Here is a 23542-nt window from a genome sequence, read left to right as displayed (position 1 = left end):
CTTAAACTACAATTCAGCCCGAGTAGGATTGTGCTATTGCCTGCATCGTTCTACTCCTGATTAAAATAGCCAGTGTTGTATTCAGCTGACCTTGGACAATGCAACAGGCAATTTACTAGTTACCTGCTGAGTTGGGAAGAGAGACTTCAGAAACTTGCTCCATGGAACCACCTACTGGCCAGGATCTGTAATGGCATACTAGCTGCAAACTGTTTCCTACAGAATTTCCATTCTACAGGAAAAGTTCTGATATCCGGCACCGGCGTGATGCCGATCTATCAAAAGTTCCGGAGTGGTGAGCGGATTATCTACCCAGGCTGTTTTTAACTAAGAAAAATTTAAAAATCAAGAAATGTGCAATATACAGTAATTGGGTACTCACCTACAGAATGTTGTGTTAAATGGATGGTGAAAGATGCTCGATTAAGTACAGTACTGCCAGTTGATGGTAATCCATAACTCTTTAAAACAGTAAAACAAAACTTATAAACGACTGTGCAGTGCGCCAAAACTTAAACGACTGTGCAGTACAGTATAAAGTACTGTACGGTGGTTGACTGTACGCTTATTCCAAGCCAACTGGTTCATCAGGATCATGCAGTTCAACAGATTGTTCAGGCACTTCCACTGCTCCAACTCTTTTGGAAGCTTTCTTAAACATGTCCCGGATGTCTGCTTGCTTAATGGACTCTTGCCTTCTTTGGAGAAAGGTAGACTGCAGAATATGGAGCTGCATAACTTCTTGGGCAGAATAGCAAGAACGGCTTTCAGCAAATTTCATGAATGAAGCAAGATCTGCTGCAGCTTTAGCCCAAGAAATCTTGTTCACTTCAGAAATCTCATCGTCTTCATTTTCCATCGCACTTTCCTTTTCTTTCTTTGGATTCAAAACAGTCTCCATTATTTTATCATCACTTAACAAATGCACAACAGCAACTTCTCTATCTGCATCAACCCACTGCTCAATATCACATTCACTGAGGTGACGTAGAGGGTTTGCTGGGCCTACATCTTTCACCATGTCAGCCATTTCCATTACTGCAGTCTTCCGCGGACGAACATTGAACCCACGAAATTCCTCCTCTGAAGAAGAACCTTCAGCAAACATTACAGAAGGCCACAATCTGCACCAGGCTTGTCTCAAAGTGTGACCTTTCACCAATTTCCAGGAACATGCAACATTAAAGATGGCATCTTTAAGATTGTATTCCTTCTGAAATGCCTGAATACCTGTATTGCCATCTTGGCTTATCAGTCTACGTAGGAAGTCTTTCTTGTAATGACACTTGAGATTTTGGATAACGCCCTGGTCCATGGGTTGTATGAGAGAAGTTACATTTGGTGGCAAATAAATGGTGAAAATATTTCCAGAAACCAACTCTGATTCATGCGGATGGGCTCTACAATTATCCAGCAATAAAATGCATTTGCTATCTTCAGGTTTTCTTATTCTACGGAAATGTTCCCTCACAGATGGAGCAAAAGTATGATGGAACCAATTTGAAAAGATTTCCTTATCCATCCAAGCATTTGCTTGAGCTTTGTACTCAACAGGTAAGTGCCTCACATTTTTAAATGCATGGGGATTTTTATACTTCCCAATGACGAGAAGTTTAACCCGGTGTGATCCAGCAGCGTTCGCACATGTTAGCACGGTTACACGATCTTTATTTTTCTTGTAACCTGAAGCATTAGCCTCACTAGCCCCAGCAAGTGTTGATTCTGGCAAAAACCTCCAAAATAAGCCAGTTTCATCGGCATTGTATAGCTGTGCTGGCGACAAATCATGTTGCTGCACAATCCGATTGAAATAATCGCAGTATTCTTCTGCGGCGTCGTGATCAGCTGATTTCTTCTCCCCGCAAACATCGAGTCGTCGTATCCCATGCCGTGCCTTGAAGCACGATAGCCATCCATCAGAGAAAGCACACTCGTCAGTGAGCTCCATCTTTGCGTAAAAATCCTTCGCTTTTTCGATTAGCATGGGTCCGGAAATCGGAACACCCTCTGAACGCTTCAGAGCAAACCACTCATAAAGCACGGTATCCAGCTCTTCAAGCTTAGGCTTACGAAGCGTGCACCGTTTCTCTACACTCTTGGATGTCTCCAAGCTTGCATAAAACTTGAGCAGCTTATCCTTCTGCGCTTTGATGTCGTACATTGTTGACGAACCGATTTTGAATTCTTTCATAATGTGCATACGCTTCGCTCCCATTTCTAGTCGTTTGCATATATCAATTTTCTGTTTTAAAGTTAACACCACTCTCTTCCTTTTGGTTGGATCAACTTTTGGGATTTCCATAATACAGTCCAATGAGTTGCAGCAGCGTTGGAGACACACAGTACTGGACTGGAACCCCGAAAAATGGCGGATCAGAAGAGGCTACTGGCAGCGTGGGAGACACACAGTACTGTACTGGAACCCCGAAAAATGGCAGATCAGAAGAGGCTACCGGCAGCGTGGGAGAGACACAGTACTGTACTGGAACCCCAAAAAATGGCGCATCAGAAGAGGCTACCGGCAGCGTGGGAGGGTGAGACTCCTGATGCAGGGTTTCTGAGGTGATCCGAGTTCCGCTGGCGCCAAGAGGCCGAGTAGTGGCAGTTTGTTGAACTACCCCCACTGATGAACTCGGCAACCGTTGGAGACTCTGACTCGGAACCGGCAACATTGCTGGTTACTGAGGCGCTGTTTTCGGGGGGTGAATTCTGCTGGTAGAGCGAGGTTTCCGGACATACAACCTCCGGTTAAACCAAAGTTTCCTGTAAATGTTTACAAGGGCAATTTCAATCTTAAATGTTGACATGAAAGCATGACAACAGAAAGTATGCACATTGGACCAGGCAAAAATGAAGATGACATTTTACTGTGAGAGGTATTCTTAAGGTAACTTGTGTGTCACTGGGTAGAAGTTGAATTGTTTTATAAAATGTGAAACGTAAGACATGTTTTATACTAAAATAAATACATTGGTACAGTATTTGGTAAGTTGACACTACTGGACGCTTATAGTCATAGAATCATAGAATGGTTACAGCACAGAAGGAGGCCATTCGGCCTATCGAGTCCGTGCCGGTTCTCTGCAAGAACACTTCAAGTCCCACTCCCCCACCCTTTCCTCTTAGCCCGCCAATTGTTTTCCTTCGGGTACTTATCCAATTCCATTTTGAAAGCCACGATTGAATGCCTCCACCACCCTTTCAGGCAGTGCATTCCAGATCTTAACCACTCGCTGCATTAAAAAGTTTTTCCTCATATCGCCTTTGGTCCACTTTAAATCTGTGTCCTCTGGTTCTCGACCCTTCTGCCAATGGGAACAGTTTCCCTCTATCTACTCTGTCTAGACCCCTCATGATTTTGAACACCTCTATCAAATCTCCTCTCAAATAGAACAACCCCAGATTCTCCAGTCTATCCACGTAACTGAAGTCCCTCATCCCTGGAACCTATCTTGTAAATATTTTCAGCCTTCACACCCTTCCTAAAGTGCAGTGCCCAGAATCGGACACAATACTCCAGTTGAGGCTGAACCAGTGTTTTATTAAGGTTCATCATAACCACCTCGCTTTTGTGCTCTATACCTCTGTTTATGAAGCCCAGGATCCCGTGTGCTCTTTTAACCGCTTTCTCAACCTGCCCTGCCACCTTCAACGATTTGTGCACATACACCCCCAGGTCTCTCTGTTCATGCACCCCCTTTAGAATTGTACATAGCAAACATAGAAGATAGGAGCAGGAGTAGGCCATTCGGCCCCTCGAGCCTGCTCCGCCATTCAATGAGACCATGGCTGATCGTCCAAATTCAGTACCCAGTCCCTGCCTTCTCTCCATATCCCTTCATCCCCCCTAGCCTTAAGAAATATATCCAACTCCTTCTTGAATATATTTAATGAATTGACCTCTACTGCCTTCTTTGGTAAAGAATTCCACAGGTTCACCACTCTCTGGGTGAAGAAATTCCTCCTCATCAGTCCTAAATGGCTTACCCCTTATCCTTAGACTGTGACCCCTGGTTCTGGACTCCCCCGCCATCGGGAACATCCTTCCAGCATCTAGTCTGTCTAGTCCTGTTAGAATTTTATAAGTTTCGATGAGATTCCCTCTAGGGTTGCAAAGGGGTGGAAAGTTTCCGGTAAATTTCCAGAAATTTTCCACGGGAAGTTTAGCTTGGGAATTTTGCCCAAAAAAGCACATGCTAGCATAATATTGTTTTTTTTGTATTTCTTTTTTTTCCACAGGTCCTCTCTTAAAATTACTAACAGAGATGGAATCTTAATTATTAAGGAATTTCTTAATCAATATATGTTTATCTTACTTGGCTTGTTTTAATAATTACAAGTTTTGTGTGTGACTGTGAACAAATGTGTCCTGATTGGTTGGATGAGCGATTAGCTCCCTCTATTTGTAATATTTGCATATCGAATTGTGATTGGCCTGCAGGCATCTGTAAGACTGCTATAGTTTTTTTAAGATCCAGGTTAGGGGTCCTGAGGGAAGTCATTTTGTTTTCTGCTGATGTTGTGATGATGCAGTAAGTAAATCAGACTTTACACCAAATAAACCAGTTACTTGTTGAACTCTGTTGTCCTTCAATTTAAAATATACAAAATAATACACTATTGGTGATGTAGCGTCGTGTGTGTACAGGTCATGCTTCCATCACATGGAGCATCAGCAAAAATGTACTCACCCTGTTGCAATCGTGCTGATCGACCGCAGTTCGACACAGAGATGAATGCCCTTTATTTCTCTGCATAGAACAATGCCACGTTTCCCGTCGGATGTGTGGAAGCATTTTACCCCAGGCATTAAAGATGGAAAGACTGTGTACATGTGCAAACACTGTAGAAAGCCATATGTAAAAAATGCCACAAAGATGCAGCAGCATTTATCCAAACAGGCTTTTTACTGATTTAAAAGAACAAATCAGCATTGCCCTACCCACATCCCTGCTGCTCAAAGCAGAGGAGAAGGCAATTGTTCAATTCATACAGACGTGTCAAGAATTTTGTGTCAAGCCGATTCATGCTGCAGCATACATGCTGGACCCAAAGCATGTTGGGAGACCAATACTTTCTGGAGAACAGATCAACAGCGCTTAGTGTGATTTCTACCCTCTCTCACCATCTCAATCTGGATGTGGGCAAAGTTCTGGGAAGTCTGGCAAAGTTCTCTACCAAGCAAGGTCTTTGGAATGGGGATGGGATATGGGAATCATGCAAGCATATCAGTGCACATACCTGGTGGAAGGGACTTTGTGCATCTGAGGCCCTGTCACCTATTGCATCGGTGATACTCCAAATCCCACCTTCATCAGCGGCCTCTGAACGAAACTGGTCACTTTTTGGGAATACGCATACAAAGGTGCGCAACAGGCTGACTAACGAGAGTGGAGAAACTGGTGGCTATCCGGGCGAACCTACAACTTATTGAGCCAGATACAGAAGTGTCCACCACACAGCTAGACAGTGACACAGAGGAGGAAATGGACACGTCAGAGTCAGAGAATCAGGAGGAGCAATGAGGAGTAGAAGACTCGACTCAAAGGGACAAAATAAGGACAAATTACAGGCTAAATAAGCTGACGCTCTTATTTTGTTTTAGATGGGTCTTTTTTGTGGGCGTTCAATAAAGTTCAAAATTATAACCTAAATAAAGTTTTGAAAGCCTGTTTTTATTTGTATGGAACAGTATGTCTATTTTGACGACAAAGATAATATAAGGGTCAGAGACAAAAACCATCAGTGTGCAAAAAAACTCAAAATTCCCGAAAATTCCCATGGAAAGTTTCCTCTTTTAAAAATTCCCAGAATTTTGCAACCCTACTGCGTACAGTTCTGGTCGCCATATTATAGAAGGCTATAGAGGCACTAGAGAGGGTGCAGAGAAGATTTACAAGGATTATACCAGAAATGCGAGGGTAAACATATCAGGAAAGGATGAACAGGCTGGGTCTCTTTTCTCTTGAAAAGAGAAGGCTGAGGGGTGACCTAATAGAGGTCTTTAAAATTATGAAAGGTTTTGATAGTGGATACAGAGACAGTGTTTCCACTTGTGGGGACGAGCATAACTAGAGGCCATCAATATAAGATAGTCACCAAGAAATCCAGTAGGGAATTTAGAAGAAACTTCTTTACTCAGAGTGGTGAGAATGTGGAACTCACTATCACAGGAAGTGGTTGAAGCAAATAGTATAGATGTATTTAAGGGGAGGGTAGTCAAGCATATGAGGGAGAAGGGAATAGAGGGTTATGCTGATAGATTTAGATGAGGAAAGACAGGAGGAGGCTCGAGTGGAGCATAAACGCCGGCATGGACTGGTTGGGGCGAATGGCCTATTTCTGTGCCATATATCCTATGTAATCCTATGGGCCCTTCTCCCCCAAATAAGACCCAATAGAAAATAACCCAGTGCAAGAAAGTCATGTACACCGAGTAAACTAGGAGGGAGTTTCAAAATTTGGTCCCCTTTCTCGTCCACTGTCAATAGCTGCTCGGCACCCAGTTCCCATGTGACTTCTACACACCAAGGCATCCCCGCCTCTCCTCTCTCTATATACCCTATCACAACAAGGTAATTCCAAACCTGTGTCTACACAAACAAAATCCAGCAGGCACTGACACAATGGGCAAACAGCAGTACATAACTAACACCGCAACCGCTGTGGAATTGATTGTCTGCAACCCAAGTTACTCAGCAAAGATCACTCACTACCCCAATATGCTGCATTGTGTACACCATCGCCTGTACTCTGTATACTGTGAATTTAATTGATGAAGAACATTACAATAAAAAAGGATCCATTGTTCTCTATTTATTACATCAATGTAGTATCTGTTGTGCTGGAGAATAGAATTCTAACTCTTAATTCTTAAAAATAAATTGTTACTGATGGCTGAGTGCCACTGATAATTGGAGGAGTCATGTGTGAAATGTGAATTGACCTCTTTCTATCGTATGCATTCTCATTATTTTCAGATATGACTACAAAGATGCAGACTTTGTCTTACTGTGTCAAAGCCTGAAGGTAGCAGAGAATGTGAACGAGAGGGCTTGGAGTATTTGGGAGTCGGTGTCGGACCTTTTTGATGATGCCATTGTATTGGTAAGTATTTTAATTTGTTTGACACCTCATTTTGGACTCTAGCTTTATGAAAATCGCCATCTATTCTCTAATTGGTTGCAGTTTAAGTAATGTGTGCATGTTACCTAAATTTTGGTAATAGTGAAAACTTTGAATTTTTACTGAAGGTGAAGCTCCACTTCTAATTAACTGGCAAAACTTGTTTTTGAAATCCATGGCCTCTGCCCACTTTACCTCAGTCTTGCATCCCATCCCATGCCCTCCTTTCCTCTGATCACCTGGGCATCCCCTGTTTGGACAATCCTTATCCTTTATAATAACAGATTCAAGAAGCTAGAGACAGTAATATGTCTGATAATTAACTACATTTATTATTGTTTGAAAACATTCACCTTAAGACTACACACAGAGCAGTACATGCATTCCTACTTCTAATAACTATTTTAAACAATAATTTAAATTTTTGAAAAAATTAATTTTATATTCTAACGGGGCTAAAAATAAACTTACCTTGCTTTAAAGTATTTTAAAATAATAAACCTGTGGAAAAAATGTTTTAATTTTAATTAATTGACCACTTACCTTGTAAAAAGCAGGCCTTACGCCTGCTTTTTACATTTCTAAATACTGCAGGCTTACGATCCCGGGAAAACCTGTTTAAAAAAACCTAAGTTCAAAGCACACGCGCAGCCTCTCCTGCGTGCGCGTTCGACCTCGGAACCTCTTCGTTCAGAGGATCGGAAGTGCCGGTTTCCCGCGGATGCGCAGTGCATGCAGAAAACTGGCACTTCCATTCGGCCTACGGGTGAGTACCCCGTGTGTACTCACCCGTGGAGACCCGAATTTCTGGGCCGCTATCTTTGTTAGTTGTTTTATTACCCTTACGCCATTGCCTCATGTCCTGGTTAATATCCTGGTCAATATCCTGCTACATTGTCCTTCAGCACCCTTTTGCCCATCCCGAACTATATCTGTTGTCCTGGGGTGTCATTGTGATTAGAAGATCTGCCAGCAACCAGTCAAATCTTTTTAAAGACCCGAACAGAGTACTGTCCATTTTTAGCATGACTGTGTCAGACTTGCAGCCAACTGATTTGGCTATATAGCTTAGCATCCGATTTATTTTGCTGATTGCTGTTTTGCGGTCACATGACATAGGGACTTGAGTACACCATCGTCCCCAGATATCTCAGCTTTTTCCTGAACTAGATTGAGCTGAGAGAGAGAGAAAGAAAAGGCACATAGTGGGAGAATCTGAACCAAATACACTTGGGCACTACAGTAAGAAAAGTATGGAAGACAGACAAAGATAGAATGATGCAGAAAACTTGATAACCAGAGTGTGACAGGAAGGGACAGAGCGTATACACAAGAGTGCATCAGAAAGAGGTGTCAGAGTAGGGAAAAATGGTAAAAAGACAAAATTAAAAGCTCTATATCTGAATGCACGTGGCATTCGTAACAAGATAGATGAGTTGACAGCATAAATAAATAGAAATAAATGGGTATGATCTGATAGCCATTTACAGAGATGTGGTTGCAAGGTGACCAAAGCTGGGAACTGAATATTCAGGGGTATTTGCCATTTCGTAAGGATAGGCAGAAAAGAAAAGGAGGTGGTGTAGCTCTGTTAATAAGGGATGAGATCAGTGCAGTAGTGAGAAATGATATTGGCTTAGAAGATCAAGATGTAGAATCAGTTTGGGTGGAGATAAGAAATAATAAGGGTACGAAGTCACTGGTGGGCGTGGTCTACAGGCCCCCAAACAGTAGCCACACTGTAGGACAGAGTATAAATCAAGAAATAATAGAGGCTTGTAAGAAAGGTACGGCTATAATCATGGGAGATTTTAATCTTCATATTGATTGGACAAAGCAAATTGGCAAAAGTAGACTTGAGGAAGAGTTCTTGGAGTGTATGCGGGATGGTTTCTTGGAACAATACGTTGTGGAACCAACCAGGGAGCTGGTAATGTGTAACGAGGCTGGATTAATTCATGATCTCAAAGTGAAGGATACTCTTGGGAAGGGTGATCATAGCATGGTAGAATTTCAAATTCAGTTTGAGGGTGAGAAAGCTAGGTCTCAAACTTGTGTCATGAACTTAAATAAAGGTAATTACAAAGGTATGAAGGCAGACTTGGTTAAGGTGGACTGGGAAAATATATTACAAGGTAAGACTGTAGAAAAGCAGTGGCAAACATTTAAGGAGATATTTCATAACTCTCAACAAAGATATATTCCAGTGAGAAAGAAGGATGAACCATCTGTGGCTAACTAAGGAAGTAAAGGATGGTATCAAATTGAAAACAAAGGCATATAATGTTGCGAAGAATAGTGGAAGACTAGAGGATTGGGAAATTTTTAAAAACCAGCAAAGGACGACTAAAAGAATGATAGAGAGAAGATAGCTTATGAGAAATATAAACAAAGACAGTAAGAGCTTCTGCAGGTATATAAAAAGGAAGAGAGTAGCTAAAGTAAACGTTAGCCCCCGAGGATGAGTCTGGGGAATTAATAATGGGAAACAAGGAAATAGCCGAGACTTTGAACAAATATTTTGTATTGGTCTTCACGGTAGAAGACACTAAAAGCATCCCAATAATGGATAATCAAGGGGCTATTGGGGGTGGGGGGGGACTTAAAACAATCACTATCACTAGAGAGAAAGTACGAGGCAAACTAATGGGACTAAAGGTGGACAAGTCCCCTGGACCCGATGGCCTGCATCCTAGGGTCTTAAACGAGGTGGCTGCAGAAATAGTGGATGCATTGGTTGTAATCCCTGGATTCTGGAGAAGTCCCAGCGGACTGGAAAACCGCAAATGTAACGCCCCTATTTAAGAAAGGAGGAAGACAGAAAGCAGGCAACTATAGACCAGTTAGCCTAACATCTGTCATTGGGAAAATGCTGGAGTCCATCATTAAGGAAGTGGTAGCAGGGCATTTAGAAAACCATAATATAGTCAAGTAGAGTCGGCATGGTTTTATGAAAGGGAAATCATGTTTGACAAATTTGCTGGAGTTCTTTGAGGATGTAACGAGCAGGGTGGATAAAGGGGAACCGGTAGATGTCGTGTTTTTGGATTTCCAGAAGGCATTCGATAAGGTGCCACATAAAAGGTTACTGTACAAGATAAGAGCTCATGGGGTTGGGGGTAATATATTAGCATGGATAGAAGATTGGCTAACTAACAGAAAACAGAGTCGGGATAAATTGGTCATTTTAAGGTTGGCAAACTGTAACTAGTGGGGTGCCGCAGGGATCAGTGCTGGGGCCTCAGCTATTTACAATCTATATTAATGACTTGGATGAAGGGACTGAGTGTAATGTAGCCAAATTTGCTGATGATACAAAGATAGGTGGGAATGCAAATTGTGTGGAGGACGCAAAGAATCTCCAAAGGGATATAGATAGGCTAAGTGAATGGGCAAAAATCTGGCAGATGGAGTATAATGTGGAAAAATGCGAGGTTATCCACTTTGGTAGGAAAAATCAAAAAGCAAATTATTATTTAGATGGGGAGTGATTACAAAATGCTGAGGTACAAAGGGATCTGGGGGTCCTAGTACATGAATCACAAAAAGTTAGCATGCAGGTGCAGCAAGTAATTAGGAAGGCAAATGGAATGTTGGCCCTTATTGCAAAGGGAATGGAGTATAAAAGTAGGGAAGTCCTGTTACAACTGTACAGGACGTTGGTGAGATCACACCTGGAGTACTGCGTACAGTTTTGGTCTCCTTATTTAAGGAAGGATATACTTGCATTGGAGGCAGTTCAGAGAAGGTTTGCGAGGTTGATTCCGGAGATGAAGGGGTTATCTTATGAAGAAAGGTTGAGCAGGTTGGGCCTATACTCATTGGAGTTTCGAAGAATGAGAGGTGATCTTATTGAAACATATAAGGTTCTGAAGGGGCTTGACAGGGTAGATGCAGAGAGTATGTTTCACCTCGTGGGGGAATCTAGAAGTAGGGGGCATAATTTCAGAATAAGGGGGCACCCATTTAAAACGGAAATGAGGAATTTCTTCTCTGAGGGTCGTGAATCTTTGCAATTCTCTTCCCCAGAGAGCTGTGGAGGCTGGGTCGTTGAATATATTTAAGGTGGAGATAGACAGATTTTTGAATGGTAAAGGAGCGAAGAGTTATGGGAAGCGGTCAGGGAAGTGGAGTTGAGGCCAAGATCAGATCAGCCATGATCTTATTGAATGGCGGAGCAGGCTCGAGGGGCCAAATGACCTACTCCTGCTCCTACGTCTTATGTTCTTATGTAAATAATGAAGAGTGACTGCTCGAGGAAAAGAGAAACATTTGTGTCTCTTTCTAACATGCAATGTTACAGCTCTTGCACTAGTGCTGTAATGCATGGATCCAAGTCCAAGTTTCCAATCTGGCCCATGCTGAATAGGAAAAGACAATGCATGTGTTTGTTCTATAGCCCACTTCAACCAATCGATTTCAGTTGCTGAACGGTTCTTTTTTTAGCCATTGTTTTCCAGTTGATGTATATGACCAACTGTTTTGATGATTTCCCAAAATATGTAGTTGTATTGACACACATTCTTGCTGCAATTAATAATTTGCTCTTGTACATTTATGGAAAGTCTAAGCTCTCAAAGTATAATTTACTGACGTGCCTAATGTGGTAATCTGGTATAGCAGCATCGAATGCAAGTTGTACTGTCTCTAGATGGTGTTGCAGCTCTCTGTGTACGGTATCAAAACCCATTGAATACAATAATTCCATTTTTGAGGAGTATTTTTTTTTAATTGAATCTTTGTGACTTTTGTGCTCATGAAGGTGAGAAACCTTAGTGTTGGGGAATGGAACACCCATTGTTGGCTGCGAAAAAAACCCACATACATTTATCCAGTACTCTTAACATAAAAGCATACCTGAATGGTTGAGAAAAGGGAGAGTTGGACACTGAGCAGAAGTCGAGGAGTTTGACAGAGGGAGACAGAAGGCACAATTGAAGTTCAGTTTTGAAGGCAAGGAGAGAGAATTCTGGTGGACAGAGGAGTAATTGTTGAAGGTTCAGCTTCCAGTGATGGAATAGAGGGGGCAGGAGAGGAATGCGAATCCAGAATTGGGGAGTGGAATGGAGGGAGTGACTGGGACATACGGCTAGTAAGCACTCTTGGGCCACCATTGAATGGGTGGATGCAAAGTAAAGTGTTCTCTCTATTCTGCCCCATAATTGTGCCTCAGCTCCAAGCTCCATAGAGCAACCCTTTGTGATATCTTTTTCACTTCACAAAACAACCGCTCTGCGCTCTCTTAGATCACCATTGGTGTCAGTTTAAGAACAGCTTTGTGCTGTGAGCCCATCTTCACTACGAACTATTGAGACTGTGGGAGTTCATTTTAAGTAGGATCCTTACAGCAAACAGATAGAGACTTTCATCCCATTGATCAGGGCAGGAGTTTTTTTTTAGATCTTTCCCTCTTAAACTATCAACTTATCTTTTAAATGTAAAGAATCAGCTGTTAAACTTTCCTACTGTTGTAAGTGGAGGAATAGTCAATTATGGTCCATTCCAGATAATTATCTGCTTTTCTTCCTGTTGGTTGATTCCAGTTGAATTTTTTTTTTTGCTGAGCTGCATTTAATGACTGCTTTTATAAGAAAAAGTTATTCACCAGGTTAATCAGGAAGGGTAAGAAGCCCACCGTAGGAAATCAAAAAACTGTTGCTGCACAAAAATACAAGAGTGCTTGCCTTCCTTAACTGCTGGCACTACTGCTGTGGTACAAATTCATCTACTAGTTGTGCTGTCCAGTGCCCCACCATATTATCCCAGGGTAGTGATTGATCAAGATCATCTCTTGCCTGCACTATGGGGGCAAAGTTCTGCCCCTCTGTCCAGTACATCTCTTGGTCTTCACTATCTCATGGGTATGAAGATTGTGTGGGCTGGCAATTTCTGTATCCTCAGGGAACTGTCAGCAACAGCACTAGATTGGTTCCTCATTGTAAGGTGTTTGTAGTGCTGGCCCTGAAATGCCATTCTATTCGCTACATTGAACCAGGGTTTATCTCCCAGAGTAATGATGATGAAGGATTAAGGGGCGTGTCAGATCAGGAGGTTGCACATTGTAGTTGTATACAGTTCTGCTGTTAATGACCCAGGATGCCTCATGGATATGCAATTTTGGGCTGTCAGATCTGTCCCACTTAGCACGGTGGTAGTGCCACGCTACATGATGAAGGGTGTCCTCACTGAAAATGAGTCTTTATCTTCACAAAGGCAGCGGTGGTCATGCCTACCAGTACGATTGTGGATAGACATATCTGTGACGGGGGGTTGATTGCTGAGACATTGAAAATCTTGTTTCTTTTAAATTCTTCAAAGACTAATTGACATGAAGAAATAATCATCTCTTGCCTTTTTTGAGAGATGGTTATTTCAAATACTTTAATTTATCAATGTTTTTGGTTCACTTCCTCTTATCAAAAGAACTCCCAAATATCCTCTGTTGCTAAGATGGCTTCCAAGAAGTTTGGGTTACTCTTCTGGACCACTTTTCCCTTAACAACTCGTCGCTCTATATAAAACCCAAGTCAGACCTAAGCATGAATTCTTCCCCCCCTATCTGGGGAGGCTTTTCTAACATAGAAACATCGAAAAATAGGACCAGGAGTCGGCCATTCGGCCCTTCGAGCTTGCTCCGCCATTCAATATGATCATGGCTGATCCTCTATCTCAATGCCATATTCCCGCTCTCTCCCCATACCCCTTGATGCCTTTTGTGTCTAGAAATCTATCTATCTCCTTCTTAAATATATTCAGTGACTTGGCCTCCACAGCCTTCTGTGGTAGAGAATTCCACAGGTTCACCACCCTCTGAGTGAAGACATTTCTCCTCATCTCAGTCCTAAATGTCCTACCCTGTATCCTGAGACTATGACCCCTTGTTCTGGACCCCCCAAGCCAGGGGAAACACCTCCCAGCATCCAGCCTGTCTAGCCCTGTCAGAATTTTATACGTTTCAATGAGATCCCCTCTCATTCTTCTAAACTCTAGTGAATACAGGCCTAGTCGACCCAATTTCTCCTCATATGACAGTCCTGCCATCCCGGAATCAGTCTGGTGAACCTTCACTGCACTCCCTCTATGGCAAGTATATCCTTTCTTCGGTAAGGAGACCAAAACTGCACACAGTACTCCAGGTATGGTCTCACCAAGGCCCTGTATAACTGTAGTAAGACATCCTTGCTCCTGTACTCAAAACCTCTTGCAATGAAGGCCAACATTCCATTTGCCTTCCTAACTGCTTGCTGCACTTGCATGTTTTCTTTCAGTGGCTGGTGTACAAGGACACCCAGGTCCTTTTGTACATCAAAATTTCCCAAACTATCACCATTTAAGTAATACTCTACCTTTCTGTTTTTTCTACTCTCTCGCTTTCCTAGACAGGATACAGGAGAGGGGAATTGTTTGATAAATAAACACTTTCAGCTCTAGCCACTAACCTACCTCTCTCTCTCTCACAGCCTTTATTGCTTGTATATTTTCTACTATACTGTAGTTAATATTCTTCTGAATTGCCCTCTTGTTCCTCCTTAGCTGTTATTACACTGTCTATACAATCTTCCTACTCCCTGGATCCACACTGTTGAAAGCATTGTACAAATGTCTTATTCTTTCCCAGGACCTCACAACTATAGAACTATTTACCTTCCTTAGTCTTTCCTTCATCCTGCTATCTTCAGCCTTTTAAAACCCAAATTTGGCATCAACTAATCATACTTTGTTTTATTTTTTAAATTCTGTGCTTTTTTACTCTTTTCAATATTGGTAGTGTCCTGCACTGTGGCCCTTGGCAGCTCACTTTGTTTTCTCAGTAATAAAAAGGGTAAATGAAGTAAACAGATGTATGATTTTTAAATTTAAAAAAAAAATCTCCCTTCTCCAGCACCTTTTGGTGTGAAACTTACTGGAGTCGCAATCAATTTGAAGCCTAATTGGCAGTTTTCATTTGCTTTTATTATTATTTATTTATTCATTAAAGTGCTGTGTTTCTATTTATGTTCAGATATACATTTTTTTAAATTCAGTTAACATTTTAATAAAGTTAAATCTGAAGATTGCTGCTCTCTTCCTCCAGGATGCCATAAGAAAGTATTGGGGTATCTGCATCTTCATTGCAGCTGTAGACTTGAATGGAGTTTCCTTCACTGTGACAGAGTTGCAGAAAACCTTGGATCTGAAGTAGGTTTATGTATTGTTCACATTTTATGATTTGCCATTGGAAACTGTCATTCAATCACTGAAGCAGTTTTTCTTTCTCTGAGGTTCAGGAGTTTTTCAAACCAGGTTAAGCGAATAATTAATACCAAGTTGAACTTTTTTTGTTGTAAGAATTGATCACTCTGTTGGCCAAGTGTTGATGTCTAACTTTGTTGCATCCTGGACGTGCAAACACGTATGCAGAGTAGCCGCGTTTTATTGTATGTTCAGGACAGCATATTCGAATATTCGGTTAAGAAGCTGTAGCTTAATCAGTTGAGGTTGCTGAGCTACAGAATGTAGTCTGTGAGATTGCATTAATGGGCAATAGAAGGCCTTGTAACAAGTCATGAAAATCTAATGAAATTATAAAAAGGATGAATAAGGAAAGACAACAGGATAGCGTTAGATGACGAAAGACAGGAGGAGGCTTGAGTGGAGCATAAACGCCGGCACGGACTGGTTGGGCCAAATGGTCTGTTTCTGTGCCGTATATCCAGCGAGAAATGTGATATCTTGTTAATTAAAATGTACTTAATTTGAATCACTGGATAATTCAAATTCTTTAGTTCCACAAGCAACTTCGATTTTACAGGAGTAGGCTATTTCAAAATGAGTGCTAATGGCACAGTGGGAATGGCAGAGGTAGAAGTGATATGTGACTCTTTTTTCTCTCCTTCCTGAAGTGTGACTGAGTTCTTGCAGTTGCTGAAGAAAATGGATGTGAACTTGGACACCGTTAGCACGAAAGTAAATTCAGCGGTGTTGAAACTGGAAAAGAAGTGCCTTGTTTTCACTGCAATCTTCGAAAAATTTAAGAGGTAACTTTTTTAAACTATATATGATAGTTGGCCTCTAAGCTTACAATAAGAAATGTGGATCCATTTACTGTGAGCAATGTTGCAAAGGTAGCTCTACTAGTTTCTTTTTAATACAGTGCTATTAAAAATGTTTTACAGGAAGGCATTGTGAAAAGTGATTGGATTTTATGTGTTAACTTTAAGTGGAGTTGAACAACAGTGATAACCAGTGTGTTAGGTATCAAATGATGGAATCATTAAAATGTATTACAGTATGTAGCTAAATAATTCACAATGATGAGTTTTACGTAGCTGGAACGAATAGGGCAGCTTAGTGCATTGTAAAGAATCCAATCAAGTATAGCTCAGACATTTACTAACATACAAAAAAGGACAGGGAGGAAAAGACCAGCTTGTCCATCAAGCCTGCCTCACATTCATGATGCCTGGAACATCATGACTACGCTTCCTACCCTCCCGCAGCCATGTAATCTCCTGGGAGAGGCAAAAGAACAGAAGAAACTCAAGGCCAATAAAGGTGGGGATGGATGTGGTGGTGGAAACTCTGGACAGTTCCTATCCGACCCCCTCAGGTGATCAAAACCAGTCCAGGAGATCACATGGACCATGTGAAAGTTAATTGTTAATCCATTTACCTCCTATATGATGCGATCTCTGCCCCAGCCAAGAACTGGTCCATCTCCCTCTTGAAGGTGTGCAGAGAGTTAGCGCACATCGCACAAACTAGAAACGCATTCCAGAGGCTCCCTACTCTCTGGGAAAAGAACAACAGGATAATATCCAGCCTATTCCTATGCTTGCATACTTTAAATGCATGTCCCCTGGTCCTCGCTAATCTGTCAAGCTGGAATAAATTATCCATAGACACACAATCTAGCCCTTTCATTATTTTATATACCTCTATCAGGTTGCCTCTCGGTCTATACTGCTCTAAAGTAAATAGACCTACCCCTTTAAGCCTAACTGAGTAACTAAGGTTCTTTAAGCTAGGAATCATTCTTGTAGCTCTCCTCTGAACCTTTTTCAAGGCCACCATGTAAGGGGACCAAAGCTGGGCGCAGCACTCCAGAAGCAGTCTAACCAACGACTTGTATCATGACAGAATGGTGTCCGTTGATTTGTATTGAATGGTTCTATTGATACAACCCAAATATCCTGTTTGCTTTGGCTACGACGTTTCTGCATTACTCGTGATTCACTGATCTGTGCGCAATAATACCTAGATCCTTTTCTCAACCGCTTTCAGTTCACTTGCCTGTAAATTATAAGTATATTCTGTGTTGGTCCTACCCACATGCATGGCACTGCATTTATCTAGGTTAAATGCCATTTGCCGTTCTTTGGCCCTATTCCCAGTGCATCTAAATCTTTTTGCAGAAGATTGTACTTCTACATCTGCAAACTTGCTGACCATACCCCCAACACCACTATCTAGGTTATTAATAAAAACAGTGAACTGTAGTGGGCCTAACATCGATCCCTGGGGGACACCAGTAGTAACCTGCCTCCAGGCTGATCCACAACCACTGGTTACAACTTTTTGGCTGCAGGATTGGAGCCATTTCATAATCCAGTGTATTTCAGTCACTTTGTTGTTGTAATTTTGAATTACATCAAACTTTATTTCAATATTTTTATCCATTTTAAAGTGCACTGGAACATTTTATTTGTCAGCTGACGCGCACATTTGAGCTGTTGAGGAATCGTTATGTTGCCCACTCTGACTTTTGTGATTTAAGTTAGCCTTTTTCTTTAAAACCATCTAGTTTCAGTCCAAATGTGTAATCGAAATGAACAATTCAACCCTTTTATGCAAGATCATTTTATGTGAAGCTTTTACACCTCTGAGGCTTGCACTGCAACAAAAAGAAAATATGTAGTAATTGATTGTTTTCAGCATATTTCTGACTCTTCCATCTATTTTGTATTAGAAATACAGAGAAGGTCCTGCTGCAGCTGTTGCATTTAAATCACAACTTGCACTTTTATAGCACCTTTAGCATCCCATAGTGTTTTACAAAGGTGAGAAAAGGTTCAAAAAGTGAAAATAAAGTGTGCTTCGGAAGGTGCGACTGACACTATTTGAAAGTTTTTTTTAAGAGTTGGCTTTTTTAAATTTACAGGTTATGTGAAAAGATATTTGAGGAGGCACCAAGTAACCAGTAAGTTTTCAATTAATAAGTCAGTTGTTTTTCTTGAAAACTTTTAGAATAATGTCATCATGTTTGACTTTGTTTAATTTGTCAAGCAGGGCGTCATCATCAGAAACTAATAAACCAGTGGTGAAAATCTGTTGGATCACTTTTCTACTGGCAACAGGTCTGTTTAAAATAAACCGGTTCTTTTAAAAGTTGTATACATTGAGAACTGACTTTATATTTTAATTCTGGGGTGTCCAAACTATTCCCAAGAAATCCTAGTGATTCTCCAGTGACTCTTATTTTGTACCACCCTGGATTTGTGTGTTGGAATTTTGTACAGTTTTCAGTGCCGCTCCTTCATAAGAAAAAGTGAGAAGAGATCATCAGGTCCATCAGTCCTCGCCCTGTCCATTTGGACAGTGACCCTCTCCAAGTGCTAATAATGCCAATTTCCTGAGGGTGACAAAAAACAGAAGATACATAATTGCCAAATTTACATAACAGGCTTTTCCAAACCCCCAGATTCATGAAATTTAAAAAGACAAACCCAGTGACTTATATGTGCACCAGACATCAGAAATGAGGATGCTGGGCAGAGCAAAGCAGCAGATCAGACCAAGCAAGACATTAATTTTAGTATGAAAAAGATTTGTAGTATAGCATGAATATGAATCTGCTTTTTAAATTATTGAGCTAGGATGTATGAAAAGGTTCCAATAAAGTGAAAGATGTAAGATATAGGCAAATAGAGTGGCTCAACATTGCAATAGATTTTGTAAGATTCTCTTCTGTAGTACTTAAAATTTACACCCTCATTAATTATTAGAGACAGATTTACAGCTAGTTTATGGTACTCTTTAATTCTTAAAAACCTTCAAAGGTGATCAAATATTTTCATGTGTGATACTTTTTATTCAAATGTGCTGTTACAGCTGAAGATTTTAATGAATTTTGGACCAAAATGAAGAGGAAAATAGTCCTTGTATTTTCACGGAGAATTTCTTAGGACTGTTAGCCAGAATAAAAGAAAAAGAAAGACTTGCATTTATATAGCGCCGTTCACGACAACTGGACATCCCAAAGCACTTTACAGCCACTTTTGAAGTGTAGTCACTGTTGTAATGTAGGAAACGTGGCAGCCAATTTGCACACGACAAGCTCCCACAAACAGCCATGTGATAATGACCGAATAATCTGTTTTTGTTATGTTGATTGAGGGATAAATATTGGCCTGGACACTGGGGATAATTCCCCTGCTCTTCTTTGAAATAGTGCCATGGGATCTTTTACATCCACCTGAAAGAACAGACATTTAATGTCTCATCCGAAAGATGGCACCTCCGACAGTGCAGCACTGCACTGGAGTGTCAGCCTAGATTTTTGTGCTCAAGTATATCTGGATTGGGAATTGGAGATACAGAGATGAGACTAAGATACCACACAGTCCACAACTTTTAGAACCAATGTTGGAAATTGAAACAGATAAATCCTGTCTTATCTTGTCATTCAAGACCCAACTGTTTTCAACTTTCATTATGGCTTCGTAAGTAGTGCAAGAAGCAAAGCAATTAGTAGTTTTTTTTTAGCATAATTTTTGTTAACAATTTCTGAAAATAATAACTGGAAAGTAAAAATAACATTTTGGGGGGAAAGCTAAAGTTATGACTAAAGTTCTTCTGAAGACTATAACTGAAATAACACAAAGTCAAGATAAAGAGCAGACCTTTTTTTCCTTGGACTGAAGCACCAGCTTTGATGTCAGGGTATTGAAGAAAGCTAAATTACATCAGTGGAATTAATTGTTTTCAATTTAATTGAACAGTAAAGAAGCATATTCTACTAAATAACATGTCCATGTCTCTGAGGCATACAAGAGGGCGGGTATCACTGCTGCTCTGCAGACCATGAGCTTAGTGCCAGGTTTGAGGTTCTGGTCTTCAAACACTCTCTTCCTCAGGCGACCGAAGGCTGCAATGGCGCACTGAAGATGGTGTTGGACTTCGTCATCGACGTCTGCCCTTGTTGACAGTAGGCTCCCGAGGTATGGAAAGTGGTCCACGTTGTCCAAGGCCTTGTCGTGGATTTTGATAATCAGGGGGCAGTACTGTGTGGCGGGGGCAGGTTGGTAGAGGACCTTTGTCTTACGGATGTTTAGTGTAAGGCCCATGCTCTCGTACGCTTCGGTGAAGGTGTTGACGATGGTTTGGAGTTCGACCTCTGAGCACTAAAATAGTTTGTTAATAAATGTGGGTAGGTACAATATTTGAAAATGGGTTAATGAAATGGGAAAGTAGCTACTAGTTTACAAAGGATACCTTATTGTCAACATAATTTAGACGTGTTGATGTTGGAGTCTGAAAGCACCTCACAATGAATCACTTTTGTAAGCAAAAATGGTAACTATTCTGGGTCCCAGAAACAACTTGAGGTAAATAATCAGTTAACCTGTTGTTTTTTTTGTGGTGGTATTAGAAGGGCAAATGTTGAGTACAACAACTCGCTGCTGTTTGAATAGTGCCATGGGATGGATCATCAGCTTCCATGTGAACAGGCAGACAGGATCTTGGTTTAGCGTAGACACTTCTGACAGTGTAGCACTCCCTCAGTCTTGCACTACACTGTCGCCAGTTCCTGGTGTAGAACTCAACCTACAACCTTTGGACTCCAAGGCAAGAGCGTCACCGACTCAGCCAAGCTGATATGTAAATGCATATTGCCCAGTACTTAAAACAATTTCTGTTAGCATTGTGGAGAAATTCAGCATGAAATGCTATGTCCTGCCACCAGAGGGTATTGTTGTATCTCCTTTGTTCAGTTCATTTGGAGATGATGAAGTTATTACAGCCAGTTTGTGTTCTGTAGATATGCTGTAAAACTTCAAAGTTCAGTGGGAGGTTTTACTAATGTACAGTGGTGACATTCTTCCCAGAGATATTAGCTATTCAAATACATGCAGTCATCACCTCCCTTAATCAATTTGCTAGGTGAGTCTTTGAGCGATCAGTGTAAAGAATAACCACTATCAAAATGTTTGTGTATGCATAAAAATTGGAACATATTTTCTGGTCTCCAGTTTTTCTTTTTGATAAAGATTTATAATCCCTAGACAATTATTCAAGCTTAGATGCTATTTCAATATTTCTAGAAACTGTTCGGATATCTTTTTACTTGAAGAAAAAAAGGCACTTGCCTTTTTTTCTTCGTGTGATATTTTTTAAACCACTTGGGATGTGTTTTGAGTTTGTACAGGAAGATGCACTGAACCTAATTTTGGTTCTGTGGGTATCTGGAAAACAAAAGACCTTTTAAGTGGTTTTGCAAACAAAAGGTATATTGTTCTTTTAGCCTTATTCATGTTCATTTATAGTTCTAATGTCATGAAATGGGACAAAGCACACTTTAATGTTTTGCCTTTTGTATTATTTACACTCTGGTTTCAGGATTGCTGCTGCAGATGGAAGATGACCTTGTGCTCTGTTTCCAGTTATTGCTTTGTGTCTTGGAGTACTTTATCAAGATCTCACCCTCTGCAATGATTAAGGAACCTTACAGTAGGTTTTCAAAGATAACAATAGAAATCAAATTCAATTTGCTTTTATAAAAAAATACTTCCTTTATTAGCTCCCAGAAAGGTTAAATTTGATTGTGAAATATGACAAATGCAAGTTTATTATGTACCAGTGCTTAATGATTCCGTCTTAAATTGGCTTTTTGAAAACTATAGTATAGTATGAGCAGTAAATGGAAGTTAAATTATAATCTATAGGCTCCCTTGGTGGCAATGAGTAGCTGAGCCACATAGTCTAAGAAGGTTCCACATTTTATCTGTGGTTTGTGGCCAGTTAATTGATCTCAGCCGGGGGAATGATGGGGGGTTTACATGTGGACTTCACCTCTCTGGGCTAGGGAGGGAGAAATTGGCCAGAGTTACCATTGCAGATTGCTGTCCAGTGAGCCCCTACTGGAAATGCATGCATATGATGCTGCTGAGGACATGAACTGATTTGGCTGACATGTCTCCCGTGCTAAACAACTGTCAACATTCCCTGTCCAGATGCACTTGAACAATGGCCACTTGGGTGAGGTTACCAGAGGGTGTCCGATGCCTGTGGAACCGTATCCCATCAAGGGCCAGCACCTTCAGGAGGAAATTGGCAGAAAAGGAACAAGGAATGAAGCTTATGTACACTATAGAAACGAGCCTTGCAATTCTATTGCAACATACTTTTAAATCAAACATTGCAGTTAGCTAAATTCCTATCTACCTGTGCAATTAAATACTATTCCTGAGTTTTAAGATGAACTTGGATATAGCAAATTTGGTGATAAAGTGGAAACAAAATGAAATGGGAAGCATTACTATACCGGTGAGCACTTTTAATGTAAAAGTTGGATGAAGGGAGGCTCCGATATCAATAAATATTTCTGTTACGTTGAGTCTGATTTTCCTCATTTTGTCAGCAGTTTTCTGGAGCTGTACAATATCGGGTGTCTCAATCCAAAGAGCTGCTCAGATAAGTTAAATGGTGGGTCTGTTGGTAAGCAGCTGGGCGGTAGTATGGATTTGCATTCTCCTTTTATCCTCAATACTGGTTTATGTAATGTAAACATTCAGTGCAGACCAAGCAATGCTATATGCTAGGCTATTCCAAATGGTATATTACTAACCGCTCAGGATGGATGCAGCATCTAGGACTAGCAAAGATGCTGGAATGTTCTACTGTAAGAGGGCTTCTCCTGGATCGAATGGTTGCTTATTCAGCCGAGTGGATGTTTTGAAGCTTTGACACTTAACTTGGCAGGTGGCGAGTAACACAGAATTCTTAAGTCTTTTTCACTAAAGCCTCACGAGCCAGGCGATGTTCCATGTTTCCATGCATTCCACGTCCATTGGGTGAACATTATTTACCAGCAACTGACATGGGTTCAGTCTTGAAACTGGTTTTTACATGTTGAGTTGATGCGCTTCAAGCCCTCAGTTTACTTGTCCCCTCTTTTTGGTTCTTGGATTGGCTAACTCCATCCAAGATTTATGACTTAGTTTATTTTTTTTTAATTTCAAGATGCTGCAAGTTTTGCACACAGAAGTCCAATGTGGCTTTCATGTGATGATGTATCTGGAGTCCTTGTACATTCAGTTGGACCATAGATTTATGTAACTGTAGATGGCTATTCATTTTTGTTAATCTCCTTTCAAAGCAGTGTATTGCTAGTTAGTTGGTGGCATGTGTAGAATTGCTAGAAGTAAAAGGTTGTTCC

The 23542-nt window shown here is 40.9% G+C and overlaps 1 protein-coding gene across 7 annotated transcripts in view; it reads left to right on the top strand.

Annotated features, from left to right (window-relative positions):
- The window catches only part of rb1 (retinoblastoma 1), a 295784-nt gene that overhangs the window by 38139 nt on the left and 234103 nt on the right, over positions 1-23542 (top strand). For 2 of the 7 annotated variants that reach the window (XM_086006459.1, XM_086006456.1), the window contains exons 2-8: positions 6981-7107; positions 15200-15303; positions 16008-16142; positions 18266-18304; positions 18391-18461; positions 20241-20324; positions 21724-21834. In XM_086006459.1, the coding sequence (XP_085862585.1) occupies positions 6981-7107; positions 15200-15303; positions 16008-16142; positions 18266-18304; positions 18391-18461; positions 20241-20324; positions 21724-21834 (671 nt within the window). Of the gene's footprint in view, positions 1-6980; positions 7108-15199; positions 15304-16007; positions 16143-18106; positions 18165-18265; positions 18305-18390; positions 18462-20240; positions 20325-21723; positions 21835-23542 lie in introns of those variants that run through there. The other 5 variants (XM_086006457.1, XM_086006458.1, XM_086006462.1 and 2 more) reach the window with 5 other exon arrangements.

Source organism: Somniosus microcephalus, chromosome 14, assembly GCF_052327205.1.
Source record: "Somniosus microcephalus isolate GS21.2 chromosome 14, FLI_Smic_1.0, whole genome shotgun sequence".
Lineage (NCBI taxonomy): Eukaryota > Metazoa > Chordata > Chondrichthyes > Squaliformes > Somniosidae > Somniosus > Somniosus microcephalus.
The sequence above is the reverse complement of the archived record's forward strand: the minus strand, read 5'-3'. Positions and strand labels throughout refer to the sequence as shown.